Below are 16,506 nucleotides of genomic sequence, written 5' to 3'. Positions count from 1 at the left end.
ATCTTTGAGATGTGTCAGTTCCTCAGAGACTGAATCCAAATTTCTCAGTAGGAAGCCGTGACAACCACCTTGCCCAATTCTTTTCCTTTTCCAAAACAAGAAACAGAAGACCCAGAAAGATGGTGACTTGGCCAAGGTCACAAAGCTAAAAACAATGAGAACTTGGGGTATTCTTGTCACATTAAAACCATTCTAAAAAACTAATGTTCACTCTTTGTGAGACAAAATAACGAAAATGAAAAATGTCCATTTTCCGGCAAGAATTAGAACCTTATTCTATTTATGGAAACAAAATAAATGTGATTTCTTTACTGGTAACTCAGAAATGTGCTGAAGTACATATGTATGTAAACATGTATTAAAAGATTTTATTTTTAAGTAATCTTTACATCCAATGTGCGACTTGAACCTACAACCCTGAGATCAAGAGTCACCTGTTCCACGGACTGAGCCAGCCAGGCACCCCAGAAATTTGCTGAGGTATTTAGAGATTGATTATGCCTAAACCTGTTGTAGCATGTGAGAGAGAACAACTTTTCAATTACTGTTGGTAGATAACTGTTCTGTCCAGGAATTGCATATATGACAGTGTTTCTCTATTGTCAATCTGTAATTGGTAAGAATTTGTCAAGTTACTTGGGGTTGTAGTGAAGACAAAGGAGAAATGCCAATCTAAGTTTTAAGAGAGAGCTTAGTAGATAAGCAAAGTGGGGAAAGGTGGAGTCAATCATTCACTGAGTTTAGGAGATGACAATCACCCCAGCTCTGTAATGAACTATGCAGTCAGTCCTTGGCAAGAGTTAGGAACCAGGAGAGGTTGGAAAGTGAATAAATCTGAAAAATAATAACTGAGTGAAAAATAATGTATACAATGTGACACCATGTATATGAGTTTAAAATATGCAGTACAATTCTAGATGCTATTTATAGATACATAAGTATACAGTAAAAGTATAAAAACATGTATTATATAATAATAAATAGCAAATTCAGGATGAAGATCTTCTCTGGAGAATGGAAGGAGTAACAGGGTTAAGGGGTGGTACATGGGTAGAGTATTGAACTGTTTTATATATTTGGTCAAGTGGTAGATATTTGCTAAATGTCTGAAATATTTATAATAAAACAAAAAAATAAACAACAAAAAACTGAGCTAGCTAGGAAAGTACTGAATTCTTTAATAGTGACTAAGCTTCAGGCAAAATTAATTGTATGAAGAAAAGCCAAATCAATAACCAATGGACAGAAGTGAAACAAGTATCCAGAGACACACCCTTTGTTAACTTTAGGCGTCATCAAGACAAAAACGTGTTATAAGCCGCGTCTGCCATTTGAGAAAGGTGCATGTGGTGAGTAGTTTGGGAGAGGTCCTGACTTGATTCCTCTTCCACAGTATTTTCAGAATAACTAGTCAAGTTACGATTTGATTGTCAGTATCAGGTCATGAGTTCTGACTTTAGCTCTCTCACACAGCCCTCCTTGTCTGGGAAAGCTTTTTATATTAAATACATAACTGAGCATCTTATTACCAATTTTCCCATTCTGTGCTAGAGATCTTGGTTGGATGAATGTTTACCTGACATTTATGGAATCATTCTGAGGTGAGGGATGCGGCAATATGCTGTCCCGTTGAGGGAACCGTGCAGAGCATGTAACACTTAGTACAATGGTGCATGAAATGCCAGAGCAACTTTTCTGCCTTCTACTTACAAAGAGGCTTTCCAAAAGCTCTTTTTGATGTGGTGTCTGTGAGTGGAGGGGCTCAGCTAGAGGGTAGGCTATTCAACATATCTGCCTTGTGGACCTAACTCTTCCCTTAGAATGAACTCTAAGAGAATGCCATAGGACATTTAAGGGTTCAGAGCAGCTCTTGACACGAGACCACCCAAACAGTCCACTCTGACCATCATGACAGGAAATCCAAGTGGTGGTTCAAATGCAAAAGGGGGCAGTATAAAGCCTAAGGCCTCTTTCCAAATGCTGGGAACTCATTCTAGGTCACAGAACTTCAGCAATACAATGACTATACATATATTCTCCAGAGATTTAATAGATGTCAAGGTTTCCATTGTGTCATTTCGGATTTTTTACATTATCACCTCTCATTTCCAAGGCCACTAAGATTACACAAGTTTTATCAACATTTATGAACATTTACCTTTTAAGCAGTGTTTTCAAATTTGGGAGTGCCAGTCAAGGTTTATCCTTAATTTATCCCTACTACCTTGCTGTTTCTAAGTTAGGAAAAATGTTGTCACTGGAGAACTAGCTAATTATCATGAAAAGGAGGCAAAATTAACTGATGCTGTGGCACTAATCTCAGTGCTTTTATTCCAGTTTATTCATTAATCACTCAGAAGCAATCAAAATTCCCAAATAATCAAAATGTAGCCTAGTACAGGTTAGCCTCAATGTCCTAGCTCTACTGAGTGGGTCCCAAACTTTGACCTGGATTAGAATCACCCAAAGGACTTGCTAACATGGATTGCCATGCCCCATCCCTGGTGAGTTTTTATCAGCAGGTGCTGGGTGGGGCCTGGCAGCCTCCATTTCTAATAAGTTTGCAGGTAATGAAGATGCTCTCCTTGGACCATTCTGAGAACCACTGTTCTAGATTTGAGACCCCTGGGAAGGTATTTATCCTCTCTAGACCTCAGTTTACTCACTGTCAAAAAGGAGTATTTGTAAGATTAAATGAAATGTTTCTCAAGAACCTAGTGTCATTCCTACACTGGGTGCTCTATAAATGGTAGCTGCTATTACAATAACTCAAATTCAATTTTAGAATCTAAAACATGCAAGCTAATTTGCCTATATAAATATAGGCATAAACCCTTTCTTTTACCTACATTCCTAAAGTCCCTCATTTCAGAGGTATTGGTTCTACTTATAAAGGCTATGATTTCAAAATGAGAAGAGAAGCTGTTGACCTAGAGAAATCCACATCAAGGAGCCTATGGGCTCTAAGTAGTTAATGTGCAAACACTTCTTATAAAGCTGTATTTGTTTGCACAGAGCTGGTTGTGTCAACAACTGGAAGGGAGGGTGGGTGGTCAGGAGAACTTTTCTTTACACTGAACAATGGCAGGAAACTAGGGACCCCTAGAAGTAAAACTATGATTTAAATCATGAAAATTTCTGAAATAATCCTGAACATCAGAATGAAAATCTCAAGTTTACAGCCCTAGTTTCCCTCCCATTGAAAATAGTGCTGAAGGGGGAAGAGAGGGAAAGAAAAGCTGCCATTCTAAGCACAGCTGACTGACTGTGCTTAGTTTGATTTCGAAGCAGCATTTCCCCTTCTAGTCTCCTCTCACTTCAGAAGGGTCCAGACTCCAAATCAAGTAAAAAGAAAGTGAGAAAAAGGACAGAATTAGGGGCAGATGTACAGCAGAAAGGGGACATCCTCAACCTCCTCCATACCTCCAGGGGCTAAGCTTTTCTTTTTCACTTGTGCGTCCAGTAAGCAGCTGGGTTCTACTCTGCCTCCACTCCAGCGGAGGGGTGAATGAGGTCAGCGCTCACAGACAGCCTGGTCCCTCACAGAGACAGCCCTAACAAAGCAACAGCATCATGTGACCCGTGGAGCCCACCAGGCACACTGCTGAATCCCACAGCTTCTGTATTTCCTGCAGTAGAGGGGTCTTCGTCCCCGTGTAAAATTTCCGCGCTAAGAAGTTTATGGAGAGAAATTTCTGGCTTGGCACCAGAGCTTTGTAAACTTCTCATTTCTGATTTGGGACAAATAAGCTCCATTTTCTGACAGGTTATCAACTTATGTCATGATGATGAAATATAAACAGGAGAAACTAACCTCTATTAAGTATTTATTATGTACCACTTTAGTAATCTTTTTATGTGCATGAACCTATTTAATCTTGACAAAAAACGTTTTTTAGGGAAATGGTATCATCATTCCCATTTTATAGATGAGGAAACCAGGAAACAGAAAGGGTAAGTAGATTGCCTAAGGACACAATGCTATCAAGTGGTAGAATCCAGAGAGCCCAAGATCTTCATCAGTCCACATGTCATAAAGTTCCATGATACAGATTAGGGGAAATGAATAGTTACAGTGAAAATACTTTTAGTACTGAAATCAGGACGTGTGGGGAGAATACAACAGACTGTCCTAGAAATTCAGGGATGTATGAGAAGGCCAAAAAATACAGGTAGCCCAGGGATGGTGGAGAAGACCTTTTGTGGGAGAAATGAGGACTTTTTTTTCTTTTTTTTTAAGATTCTATTTATTTATTTGACAGAGAGAGACAGCGCACGCATGTGAGAGCATAAACAGGCAAGCAGGGGGGAGCAGCAGAGAGAGAGAGGGAGAAGCAGGCTCCCCGCTGAGCAGAGAGCCTGATGCGGGGCTCGATGCCAGGACCCTGGGATCATGACCTGAGCTAAAGGCAGACGCTTAACCGACTGAGCCACCCAGGCACCCTGAAATGAGGAGTTTTGAGGCAGGGGGCTCAAAGTGACTGCTTCAGATCTTTTGTGGCCTTAGCATGTATTTTAATCTCTCTGAATTTTGGATACCTGACCTGCAAACATGGACTGATGTAAGGGTTAAGTTGTCTAAATTCTTCATAAAGTGTTACAGAAAAACCAGTTTTTATTGTTTCACGGCATATCAGGAGGTTTCTAGAGAGGAAGGCCTGAGAAAGTCACGTTGGGGCAGAATCCCTCAGGACTCATGGCCCAGAGGGAAGAGCTCACTCCTGACACCAAAAAAACGCTGCAGTGAATACTGGCTCCCCTTCCACAGCAGAAGCATCTAATTCATTCATTTCATTATTTTTAACTATGGCTACTTAGAGCTTGACCATGTGCTTCTCTACATCACAATAATAGAGGGCTTCAAAGTAATATGGAATTTCAATACCCACTCCCTACCCCTCATGCCTCAAGGCCCATGCTGGCAGAATTTCTTTTAGGTGAAGAGTGAGAGTTCAGGCACTCTGTCAAGAGCACTATGAGGATGCTCCCAGGTTAATGTTTTCCAAAACTGATCTGACAGATCCACCTCTACTCACCCACCCAGTGTTTACTAAAAACCTTACGAGGTTCCAGTCCCTGCTAAAAGATGCTGAAGATACAGGATGACCTTTGACCAAGGCCTTCATCCTGGTCTCAGCTCTACCACTACAAACACGAGGCATTTAAGGAGTACAAGATGATGACGATGATGATCCACCCTTTCTCTCACTCCAGAGCAAATTCCTAGGGTTCCCCAAACCCTCCCTGTTATGGTCTCTAAAACTAGCTTCTCTTGGGATATTGATTTTGGAGAACTGCCCTGTATTTGAAGATTAATGTAGGAAGAACTCACTTCTTAAAAATATTAGGCTTTCCTATTGAGATGGCTCTCCATTAATTTAGCTCTTCTTTAAGATATACTGATTTTTAATAAGTTAGATCTACATTACGAGGTCATTATCTCATGGGGTTTTTTTTAACAGAGCATATAAGAAACAAACAATAATAATCAAGTAGAAAAAAACAAAATCAACTTCGGAAAAGCAGAAATTTTCCCCTATATGCTGCCTCTAGGGGTCTCCATTCCATATCCTACTCAGTGCAATGAACAAAATGTAAAGGATACTTACTCAAGGCTGTCTGGATATCCTTTTCTCCATTTTTCACTTCTGTCAAAAATCCCTTCAAAAATTTGAGACCTCTAAAACAAAAAGAGGAAGAAATATTATTTTCAAAGTTCACTTACATTGAATGGGTATAAAGAAATGGCAGACATCAGTGTCTTCTTCAATAATATCTTAAATATTGCAGCAAACAGGTTAAGTCACATGGCAGTCCTTTCTGACTTTCTTCCCTGTCATTTCCTTTTAGTTTACTCTAGACCCTTCTCATCTGATCTACCTAAACAGTGGTTTCCAAAAAGTGGTCCTGGGGCCAGTGGGAACTTGGCAATGCTAGTTCTGGGCTCCCACTCCAGACTTACTGAGTCAGAAAGTCTGAGTCTGGAGTGGAGCAATCTGTGTTCTTAAGAAAGCCCTTCAGGTGATTCGGATGCTACCGAAGTTTGTGATCTACTACCGACTTAAAGAGAACCAGTCAACTCTATCATCCTTTACGATTCCTTTCTTATATACACTGTTAATATTAACAATGTTCATCAGAAGGGAGGAAAAAAAGAGTTGGTGTTCTATTCATCAGGCCTTCTAGAAAAGGTTATTGTGTTAGATCCTCCACTCAGAAGTAGTCTTTGCATAATACTTTTTTTGCTGGTAGCATTTCAACTGAGCTGGATTTCAACTGCTGCCCCATCCCAGCTGCCTCACCTCTTCAGCCACAAGAGGGCTTCTGTAGCTGAGTTCCTAACCTGGGCTACGTCGGCCTCCACTTCATGCAGCACTATCTTCTGGAGGGTGGTGAACTCTTCCTTGTTGGTTATATACTTCTGATTTACTTTCTGCAGGAAAAGCAGGGAAACAATCTAAGTTAAAAATGCTAAAGCTATCAAGTAAATCGGTATAGTATTGAGACTGATAAGCTTGTCAAGCAGGCTTTTAAGAAATCAAAATAAATTAAGCCTCTATTACCTTTTTTCTTTTGTTTTCAAGGTAATGTGTTCTTGTTTGAGAATTTTTATAAGGCTTAAGCTAGAATTAAATAGTCTCAAGGCTTTAAAGTACTGTTTTTAAAGTATTTTTTTCTGCCTCAGAACCTTTCTCACAGCTGGCCTATACTTTTCATCTTGAGTATAAAACTCAACAATTACGTGTTTCTGAATGAGATTTCATGCACTACTCCCTCCAAATGTATGGTCTCCATAGAGATATGCTAGTATATTCACCTTAATATTTCCAACAAGATCCATTTTAACAGGAGCAAACACCGTAGGGCCAAGTTTGTCTAGAGGAAAAGATTGAAAACATCTTTGAAAAAGCAATTTTCTTAAATGGCAAATATTTTTATAGTAACAAAAAATTTAGCATGTTTTTCTCCCCAAAACTTTTATTTCCTGTTTTTAAATCATTTTCCAAACATAAGTTTTCAAAGGCTTCTAAGATACAGTCATCACAAAATACATACTAGATTTCAAAGACTCAATATCAAAAAAATAATGCAAAATATCTCATTGATGATTCCTTTATATTGATTACATATTGAAATACTATTTTGGATATACTAGGTTATATAAAATATATTATTGAAATTAGTTTAAAAATAGTTTTATCTGTTTTGTTTTACTATTTATTGTGTCTGTTAGAAAATTTAAAATCATATATATGGTTCAAATATTTCTGTTGGACAAGAACAACTAAAAAAATAACAAAGGGGTACAGCTAAAAAGCCAGAAGAGAAAAAATAATGGAATTCTAAAAAATACTTGATTGATTGGAAAAAAAAGGGGGGGGAACCGAGACAGGAACAAATATAAAGGAACAAATGAAAAGCTAAAACAGGAAATAAAACAGAATAAAAAATAATTGAGTAATTGGCTAGAATTTAAGAAAAATAAAAAAGCAACAAAGAACAGATAGGACAAATAGAAAATAAATAGTACGATGGTAGAAACGAATAGTTAAGATAATACATGTAAATTTATTCAAACAATGTAATTCACTATATATAAAAGTACAGGGAAAAAACCCACAATTTCAATAAATGCTGAAAATGTATTTTATAAAATTAACTCACTCATGATTATAAAAAACTACTCAAACACAAAAGTCAGTTGTATCTGTATGCTACCAACAAACAATTGGAAAAATAAATACTCTTTACAATAGCATCAAGAAATCAAAATTCTGGAGGGTGCCTGGGTGGCTGAGTCGTTAAGCGACTGCCTTCAGCTCAGGTCATGATCCCAGGGTCCTGGGATCAAGTCCCGCATCGGGCTCCCTGCTCGGCGGGAAGCCTGCTTCTCCCTCTCCCACTCCCCCTGCTTGTGTTCCCTCTCTCGCTGTGTCTCTCTCTGTCAAATAAAACCTTTAAAAAAAAAAAAAGAATCAAAATTCTGGGGCACCTAGGTGGCTCAGTTATTAAGCGTCTGCCTTCGGCTCAGGTCATGATCCTGGAGTCCCAGGATCAGAGTCCTGCATCGGGCTTCCTGCTCAGTGGGAAGCCTGCTTCTCCCTCTCCCACTTCCCCGGCTTGTGTTCCCTTTCTCGCTGTCTGTCAAATAAATAAATAAAATCTTAAAAAGAAAAAGAATCAAAAAATTCTAAAATGTATCCCTAACAAAAACTGTGTAAGACCTCTGGTGTGCGAAACAAAGGCAGAAGAAAAATTATTAAATTTCCTTACTACCTAGAGCCCACTGACAAGTCCTTGAAACAGGCAGTGACATTCTTCTAGGGACTCAACTGCCTCGATGTTAACACCTTGCTAAGGGCAAAAGGCAATCCTAGCCCGAACCCACCGCGCAAGATCCTGTAAGTCTACTTCAACATATAAAAATTCCTTTGGAAACTTCCTTTATCTCTAACCCCCCAAGATATGTGTTGGCAATCATCCCCAAGCATATGGCCCACTAATATACATGATTAATAAAACCTTAGTCATGAGACCCTTCAGATGTAAATGACCTTTTCCCAACAACAGCTAGCCCCTCAAGGTTCTGGAAACCTTGCTTCCAAATTCCTTAGAGACTTACACTATCCCCACCCCCCTCCCAACTTGAAAGTATATAATGGGCCGCTCCTCATGACCCCGGTGCCGCTCTTTCTCCCCAACGGGTTCTGTCCTCATGCTTTAATAAAACCACCTTTTTGCGCCAAAGACGCCTCAAGAATTCTTAGCCATCGGCTTCGAACCCTAACATCTTTCTTATATCAACCTCTACACTAAGAACTATACAAAACATTGTGAAAATAAAGAAGACCAAAGTAAATGGAGAGATATAGCACGTTCTGGGATTAGAAGTCTCAAAATTGTTTAAGATGTAAACTTCCTCCTAATTGGTTTAAAGATTCAATATAATCTTAATTGAAATCCCAATAGGTTTTTAAATAGAAACTGGAAAGCTATATGGACATGCAAAAGACCTACAATTGCCAAAATCTTGAAAAAGAACAAAATTGGAAGACTTACATTATCTGATTTCAAGCTTTATTATAAAGGCACAGTAATTAAGACAATATTAAGTATTAGCATAAAAAAAAATAACCAGACCACTGGGACAGAAGACAGAGTCCAGAAACAGACCCACACCTAAAAGTTCCCACTGATTTTCAACACAGCTGCCAAAATAGTATAAAAGGGAAAATAATGTTTTTTTCAAGAAATGGTCTTTGAACAGCCAGATATCATAAAGAAAAAAAAAAACTCAACCCTTACCTCACACCATATACAAAAATTAATTCCAAGATGTATAAATGTAAACATAAAATCAAGACTAAAGGGGCACCTGGGTGGCTCAGTCATTAAGCGTCTGCCTTCGGCTCAGGTCATGATCCCAGGGTCCTGGGATCGAGCCCTACATCGGGCTCCCTGCTCCGCGGGAGGCCTGCTTCTCCCTCTCCCACTCCCCCTGCTTGTGTTCCCTCTCTCACTGTGTCTCTCTCTGTAAATAAATCAAGACTAAAGGGAATAGAAAACACATGAGAATATCTTCATGACTTGGGTGTAAACAAAGATTTCTTAGGGCACTGGAAGTACTAACTTTATAGTTAGTATATATAGAAAGAAAATAGATACACTGGAATTCATGAAAATGAAAAACTGCTCTTCAAAGACATCAAGGAAAGAAAGCCATAGTTGGGGGAAAATATTCATCATGATGTCTACAATGGAATGCTTTTGAGAATATATAGTGAATGCTTACAACTCAATACAAAGAACATTAACCAACTTTTAAAAATGGATTAAAGACTTGAAAAGACTTCACAATGAAGGAGACAGCAATGGCCAATAATTATATAAAAAAGTGCTTAACATCATTAGTCATCGGGGAAGTGTAAAGGGCAAGGGCACCCCAAGGTGGGCCACTTGAATGTGAAGATTATTGAGTTAAAAGCAATCAAAACCCAGCAGATTCAGGAAAAATTCTTTACCTTCCCCCTGACTGCTTAAATTTACATTGGAAAGGAAAGCCTGTCCCAGGAAGAATGCAATTAACAGATTCCTCTTTACTTAAGAGACTTATGCGCATTAACAGGACAGCCTTGGTTTTCCAACCATCTCATCTTCCAACTAATGGTTTTCCTCCTCTTTGTATCCCCACCTCCAGGCCCCTACCTCTTTCCTTAGGCCAGGATGTCATATAAGCCTCATGTTCCCTATCTTTGGAAATTTCATATCTGTGTGGATTCTCTGTATGTACAGAATTAAATCTGATTTTCTCCTGTTACTCTATCTCATGTCAATTTGATTCTTGGTCCAGCCAGAAGGACCTTGGGGGCAGAGTAAATTTCTTCCTCCCCAACACAAGTTAAAGCCACAATGATACCATTAAACATTTAGAGGAACAGCCAGACAAAAAAAACCTCAATACCAACCAACTGTTAGTGAAGATGTGAAGCAACCAGAATACTCATACATTGTTGTTGGAACTGTATGACTGTGTAATCACTTTCTATAAAGTTAAACAGATGAACCCAGTGAATTGGCAATTCTACTCCTAGGTATTTACTCAAGATACGAAAAAATATGCCCACAGACACAAAAATATTCAGAGCAATTTCATTTATAATAGCCCAATAAGAAACTACCCAAATGTCCATCCATCAATAGAAGAATGAATAAACAAATTGTATATTCATTTAATAGAATACTATTCTGCAATAAAAAGTAATGAACTACTGCTACATTTAACAATAAGGATGAAAACATTACACTGAAAGAGAAAAAAACAGATGCAAAAGAGTAGATAGTATGATTCTCTTATATGAGACTTTAGAAAAGGCAAAACTAATCTATGGTGACAGAAATCAGTAAAATAGTTGCCTTGCGCTGGGTGATAGTTGTGGGTTGACTGGCACAGGGAACATTTTGGGGTGATGAAAACATTTTACATCTTAATAGGGATATATATGGATTACATAGGGGTACATGTGTTTGTCAAAACTTACTGAATCGTAATACTTAAGTTCTATGTAAGTTATATCTCAATTCCAAAAAAGATATGTAAAATTTTTAAAACATGAATTAAAAAAAGATGCATAGCTGAATAGCTCATAAAACAAATTTCAACACATTAGTGATGTCTGTTCTACTGACTATATAAAAAGTAAATGTAATTGGAACTTAAATTTATACATATAATTTTTAAATCTATGCAAAAAAAAATTTTTTTTAAAGATTTTTATTTATTTATTTAACAGAGAGAGACACAGTGAGAGAAGGAAAATAGGCAGGGGGAGTGGGAGAGGGAAAAGTAAGCTCCCCGCCAAGCAGGGAGCCCGAAGCGGGGCTCGATCCCAAGACCCTGGGATCATGACCCGAGCTGAGGGCAGACGCCCAACGACTGAGACCCCCAGGCGCCCCTGCAAAAAATGTTTTAACTGGTATCATTATACCAATGGATTTGAAGGTCTGTTCCTCAACTACTTTTACTCTTGCTTTTAAGTATGATTTCTTGAAAATAAAATTCCCTTTTATCCTTATACTACTCTGTGGTCAATACTTATTCATAGGTAGGAATAAAAAGCAAATATGCAATAATGCTCAAGACCATACAGTTTTAATTGCATGTGGCTGGTGATATGGAGAGGTAGCCAAGAAGGGTCATTTCACTGTACATATAGTTCAGGATATTTCTACTACAAAATAACAGCAGTGAGACAGAGTCTAGAGACTAATGAATTTAAGACAAATGCAGTAATCTTACCTAATACTGGAACCACAGCATAACAGGACGCCAAGAATGCTTCTGTGGGAATGCCACTGTCTTCCAGAAGTTCAATGTCACTAAAGCTAAACAATTTGGTGACACAGAAGGGGAAAGATTGAAAATACAACATTAACACTCTCTGCAGTTCAGAGGTAGTCATGAAAACAGTTGCCCCTCTGTAGAGCAAGTCACTTGGTCTGATTTCAGTGACTGTTCTTCTATTATAATATGGTCCAATAAAATCATTTTCCAAAGATAATCTACCAAAGCAAGCTAAAATGTGTTCAGGGTATAGTCTCATAATCCAATTCCTCACTGCTTCAGAAAGGTAAAGCAGATACTTAGTATACCATATCCTCTGTTCTGTTAGACTATGCCATCACCTGAAAGGAACACCATGATTGATTTTCCAGAAGGGAAGCTGGTATCCAACTGTCCCTGATTTTAGAAAGTATAGAATACCTGGTATTCATGGTACTAAAGAAAGTTGGGATGATTTCTTGGTCTTCTTCCCAGTGGGATTCCGGAGAGCTACTTGAGGAGTCTGATGCAGGCTGTGCTAAGCTGCTGTCATGATTTCCCAGGTTGTCCTCTCCTTCTTCCTTCATGATCTCACCTTGGACTACACATAGAAAATACCTATTACTAAACTATTATTTACATGCTACAAAAATTAATATATATTCATTGTTGAATATTTCTAAAACAGAGAAGTTTACAGAAATAAAAATCAGTGAAATACTATATACACAAATAAAATTGGGTTTAAATATATGTAAGTTTGTATCCTGCTTGTTTTCACTCAACAGTTTATCAGGAATATTCTCATTATCATTCAATACTCTTTAAAATGTGATTTTAATGACCATATATATTGCATCAAGCTCATGTGCAGGGCACTTAGGTGGTTTCTAAAATTTTAGTGTTATAAATACAGTCAATCCCCATTATTAGCATATTCTGTATTTGTGAATTTGCCTTCTCATGATAGTTTATTTGTAATCCTAAAATCGATGCTTGTGGCACATCTGCAGTCATTTCTAGACATGTGTAGATGGTGAAAAATTTGAGTCGCCTGACATACATGTTCCCAGCTAAGGTCAAACATGGTAACAGTTTGCCTTCTTGCTTTGGTTCTTATACTATACACAAGGGTGTTTCTGTAGGGTCATGCTTTGTGCATTTTGTTATTGATTTTGCTGTTTACAGATGCCTCCAAGTGTAGTGCTATCTACTGTTTCTACGTGTAAGAAGGCTGTGATGTGCCTTATGGAGAAAAGACATGTGTCAGGTAAGCTTCATTCAGGCATGAGTGATAGTACTGTTGGCCGTGGGATCAATGTTAATGAATCAACAATACATATTAAATAAGGTGTCTTTAAACAGAAACACACATAAAACAAGTCTATATACTGATCAGTTGACCAAAATGTGAACAGAGGTTTGTAGGGACCAAACTCTGTATTTCCCCTAGAAGCAATGGTTCAGTGTCTGCAGTAACTTCATAGAACACAACCATGAATAATGAGAATCAATTGTAATGTCATAAAGAATATCCCTGTCCACATACATTTGTCCTTAAACTTGACTATTCCCTGGAGACAAATTCCTAGAAGTAAAATTATTGGTCAAAGAACAGTACTGTTTCCACAGAAAATCTCCTATCTTTATTATTTACTCAGGGGATAAAACTTCAGTGATTCAGTGGATTGCTTGCCTCGGATTAACAGCTATGAAATGCATCTTCTTTCTCCCCAACTCATCTGGAAAAAACAGGGTCTTATTTCAGGGGAGAGGAGCAAGAAACTTGTTTAAAATTTTATTTTCAAAAATATTTATTAAACACAACACAAATAAAAGCTCTAATACGGTTGTCTTGGACTAATCTGAAGCTGGTTTTAGTGGTTAGAGCCAATGGAATTAGCAAATTTGAAATGGTGGCATTTTCAACTACAAGCTATTACCTGAAATGTGGGACTTGGGCTTGATGGACACAGAGAAGGCTGAGTGAAAACCTGATGGGTGGGTTGGTGAATTCTGCCATTCTCTGGCCTTGCCAGAAATGAGGAGAGCAACCTGAACTGCCACACCTTTATGCTCTGTTAAGTCTGACATCATAGTTTTTAAGTTCAAAGGATTTTGAGACTTAGAGTAGAAGGCCAATGAAGCACTCATATTTTCTACAAAGTCAGCACAGACAGCTGCTGCTCACCACAGCCCACAGACATCACAGATAAGAACAGTGAGTGGGAAAAAACCTCTCCATTCTGCCTTTTCAACACTGGGTCGGATGGGATGGCACCACATGTGGTCAAGTGACCTGTGTTACCAAGCTAATGTCTGCCTTACTAGCTACTAGTATACTGTCTTTTTTTTTTTTTTAAGATTTTATTTATTTGACAGAGAGAGACACAGCGAGAGGGGGTACACAAGCAGGGGGAGTGGGAGAGGGAGAAGCAGGCTTCCCGCTGAGCAGGGAGCCCGATGCGGGGCTCAATCCCAGGACCCTGAGATCATGACCTGAGCCGAAGGCAGATACCTAACGACTGAGCCACCCAGGCACCCCTACTAGTATACTGTCTTGAGGCCAATCCCTATCAAGTATCACATCATGGATATACAATCCAACTCCCAAGATCAATGGTTTGGGCTCAATGGTTTGTTTCATACTTTACTTTTGTTTTTACCTGTTATATTATGATCTGTATTTTCTTCACTTGATATGCTGCAATCTATCTCTGCAGGTTTCAAATATAAGGAGCTCTTATTTTTCATTAGGATTTCTTCATCAGCATTTATTTCCATATGTAAAGATCCATTTTCACAACTATTCAACTCCATTTGCCTGAAAATTTTTTATAAGGAGAAAAGCCAAAAAGTCCAATTATTTGGTCTTAAATAGATTGCCCAGGTAGATCTTATTCTGAGAAAGGAGGGAGGGGTTCACAAGCACCAACTCCTTTTAACAGTGATTAAAAACCAGTATTGTTGAATCAGCCAAACCTCTCAGCCTCCTGCCTCCTAGACAGGTATCCGCCTGTGATGGGAGCAGGCCTGTCTCCCAACTGAGGTTCTGAAATCAAAGAGCCATTCCTGGCTTCTCAAGGACCCTCAGGTGACTAACTTCCTGCTCCCCACCAGCAACAGGAAATACTCATTGACAGCTCTTTGGTTTTCAATCAGCTTTCTACCCGTACACATTTAACACTTTTCTCACTTTCCTCAGCTCCTCCCTGGGAAGTTTTTTTCTCTCTTCAGCAGTCAAAATCATTGGCCACTCCTATATGTTTGCCTATCACTTAACTGTCTAGAAGCTACATGCTGTGGTCAGGGGAGAATACTCCCTGCAAAGTATGTCTGACAGAAAAAACCCAGGAGGACACAGGATACCTCCTGAGGATCTGTTGCTCTTCAGGGTAACAGAAAAGCCTTTTTAACATGCAAGTGGAACAGCTAATTCTGTTGAAGGGACAATCATAACATCTTGTAAGTGATTAGATCCAACCGAATTAGAACAAAAATATTTTCTCCTAATAAAAACAAAGGGAAAGGGTCCAAGCTATATGGTGACTCCAGGAAAAGCATTTGTTTTTTTCCTAAAGAAATGCCATATTTCAACTTAGCAATTAAAAATGTAGGTGTTTATTAAGGAAATGTCATGAGAAAAAAGTCTACTCTTTTTCTAGTAGAAATATTTAGAACAAGATAAAAATATTAACCAAACTGGAACAATCCTTGTACTAAAGCAAACAATAGTATACAAAGAGATGAAATGTTAAATAGTAATCTGAAAGGACAAATATATGGAGTATGTCAAAATACGGGAATGCTTATATAAAATAGTAACTGAATTAAAGACCCCAAATAATAGGAACACAACTATGTAAATGTGTATTTTTTTCTAAAATTGAAGGAGCAATTAGAGGAAGAAATTTAGATTTTGATATTAAGTTGTTTTTTTATAAGTTGTAAGGCTACCTAACATTTTTACTTTTAAATAAAACAAAATAGTACTGTCTTTTCTGGATAAAAGCACATTTAAGTTAATGCCAGGCTCCTCCACAAGAGAGGAGGTTCCAACCCTCAGCACACTAGAGCAATTAAAAGTTACCACATGTGGTGGGCAGGTCCATCCATACCTGAGGGAAAATGCAAACTTCCCAGGTAGTCTGTGCTAAGTGAAAGGTCTGCATTGCTTCAAGCTCACCCCGAAGAGGAAAATCAGATACTGTTTCCTTCTGGTATTATCTCAAATCATGATCAAAATATTCTTTTTTTTTAAACAATAAAAACATTTATTTTTAGAAAGAAGAAAAAACCAAAATAGTTACTGTACCTTTCCAATGAATTATGAATCGGTATAATAGGATGTTTCATCTTTAAAAGAAGCAAAAAAAAAAAGAAAGCTTCATGTTAAACTTCCAACAGAGCATATTTAGAGTTTCATCACATATAAAAGTGATAAATATGAGCATAACATAACTGCCCCACTCAACAGGAACAATTTTAGATCCTCCCAAAAGAAGGGAGTCATTGATCTTAACCGGTCCTTTGTATGTTTTCAAATAAGTGTACCCATATTTCTAAGGAAAAGGAAGATGGCTCTTTTGAAGGATCTAATTACCATAGCCAAACCCTTGGTGGTTGGCTTTCTCATAATTTTAGTTATGTTCATTAAATATTATGATGCAGCATTGTTTCAAACA

The 16,506-nt window shown here is 38.1% G+C and overlaps 1 protein-coding gene across 1 annotated transcript in view; it reads right to left on the bottom strand.

Moving 5' to 3' along the window:
- PLEKHA8 (pleckstrin homology domain containing A8) overlaps positions 1–16,506 on the bottom strand; it is a 58,515-nt gene that overhangs the window by 14,628 nt on the left and 27,381 nt on the right. The window contains exons 6-12 of the mRNA XM_028119356.2: positions 16,137–16,177; positions 14,488–14,645; positions 12,263–12,422; positions 11,798–11,883; positions 6,818–6,876; positions 6,303–6,433; positions 5,610–5,680 (exon numbers count right to left, since the gene is read on the bottom strand). Coding sequence (XP_027975157.1) covers positions 5,610–5,680; positions 6,303–6,433; positions 6,818–6,876; positions 11,798–11,883; positions 12,263–12,422; positions 14,488–14,645; positions 16,137–16,177 — 706 coding nt within the window. The remainder of the gene's footprint in view (positions 1–5,609; positions 5,681–6,302; positions 6,434–6,817; positions 6,877–11,797; positions 11,884–12,262; positions 12,423–14,487; positions 14,646–16,136; positions 16,178–16,506) is intronic.

Source organism: Eumetopias jubatus, unplaced genomic scaffold (assembly GCF_037043125.1).
Source record: "Eumetopias jubatus isolate StellerSeaLion01/CBP00866 unplaced genomic scaffold, mEumJub1_p1.0 scaffold_14, whole genome shotgun sequence".
NCBI classification, from domain to species: domain Eukaryota; kingdom Metazoa; phylum Chordata; class Mammalia; order Carnivora; family Otariidae; genus Eumetopias; species Eumetopias jubatus.
This window is presented reverse-complemented; position numbering and strand designations above follow the sequence as displayed.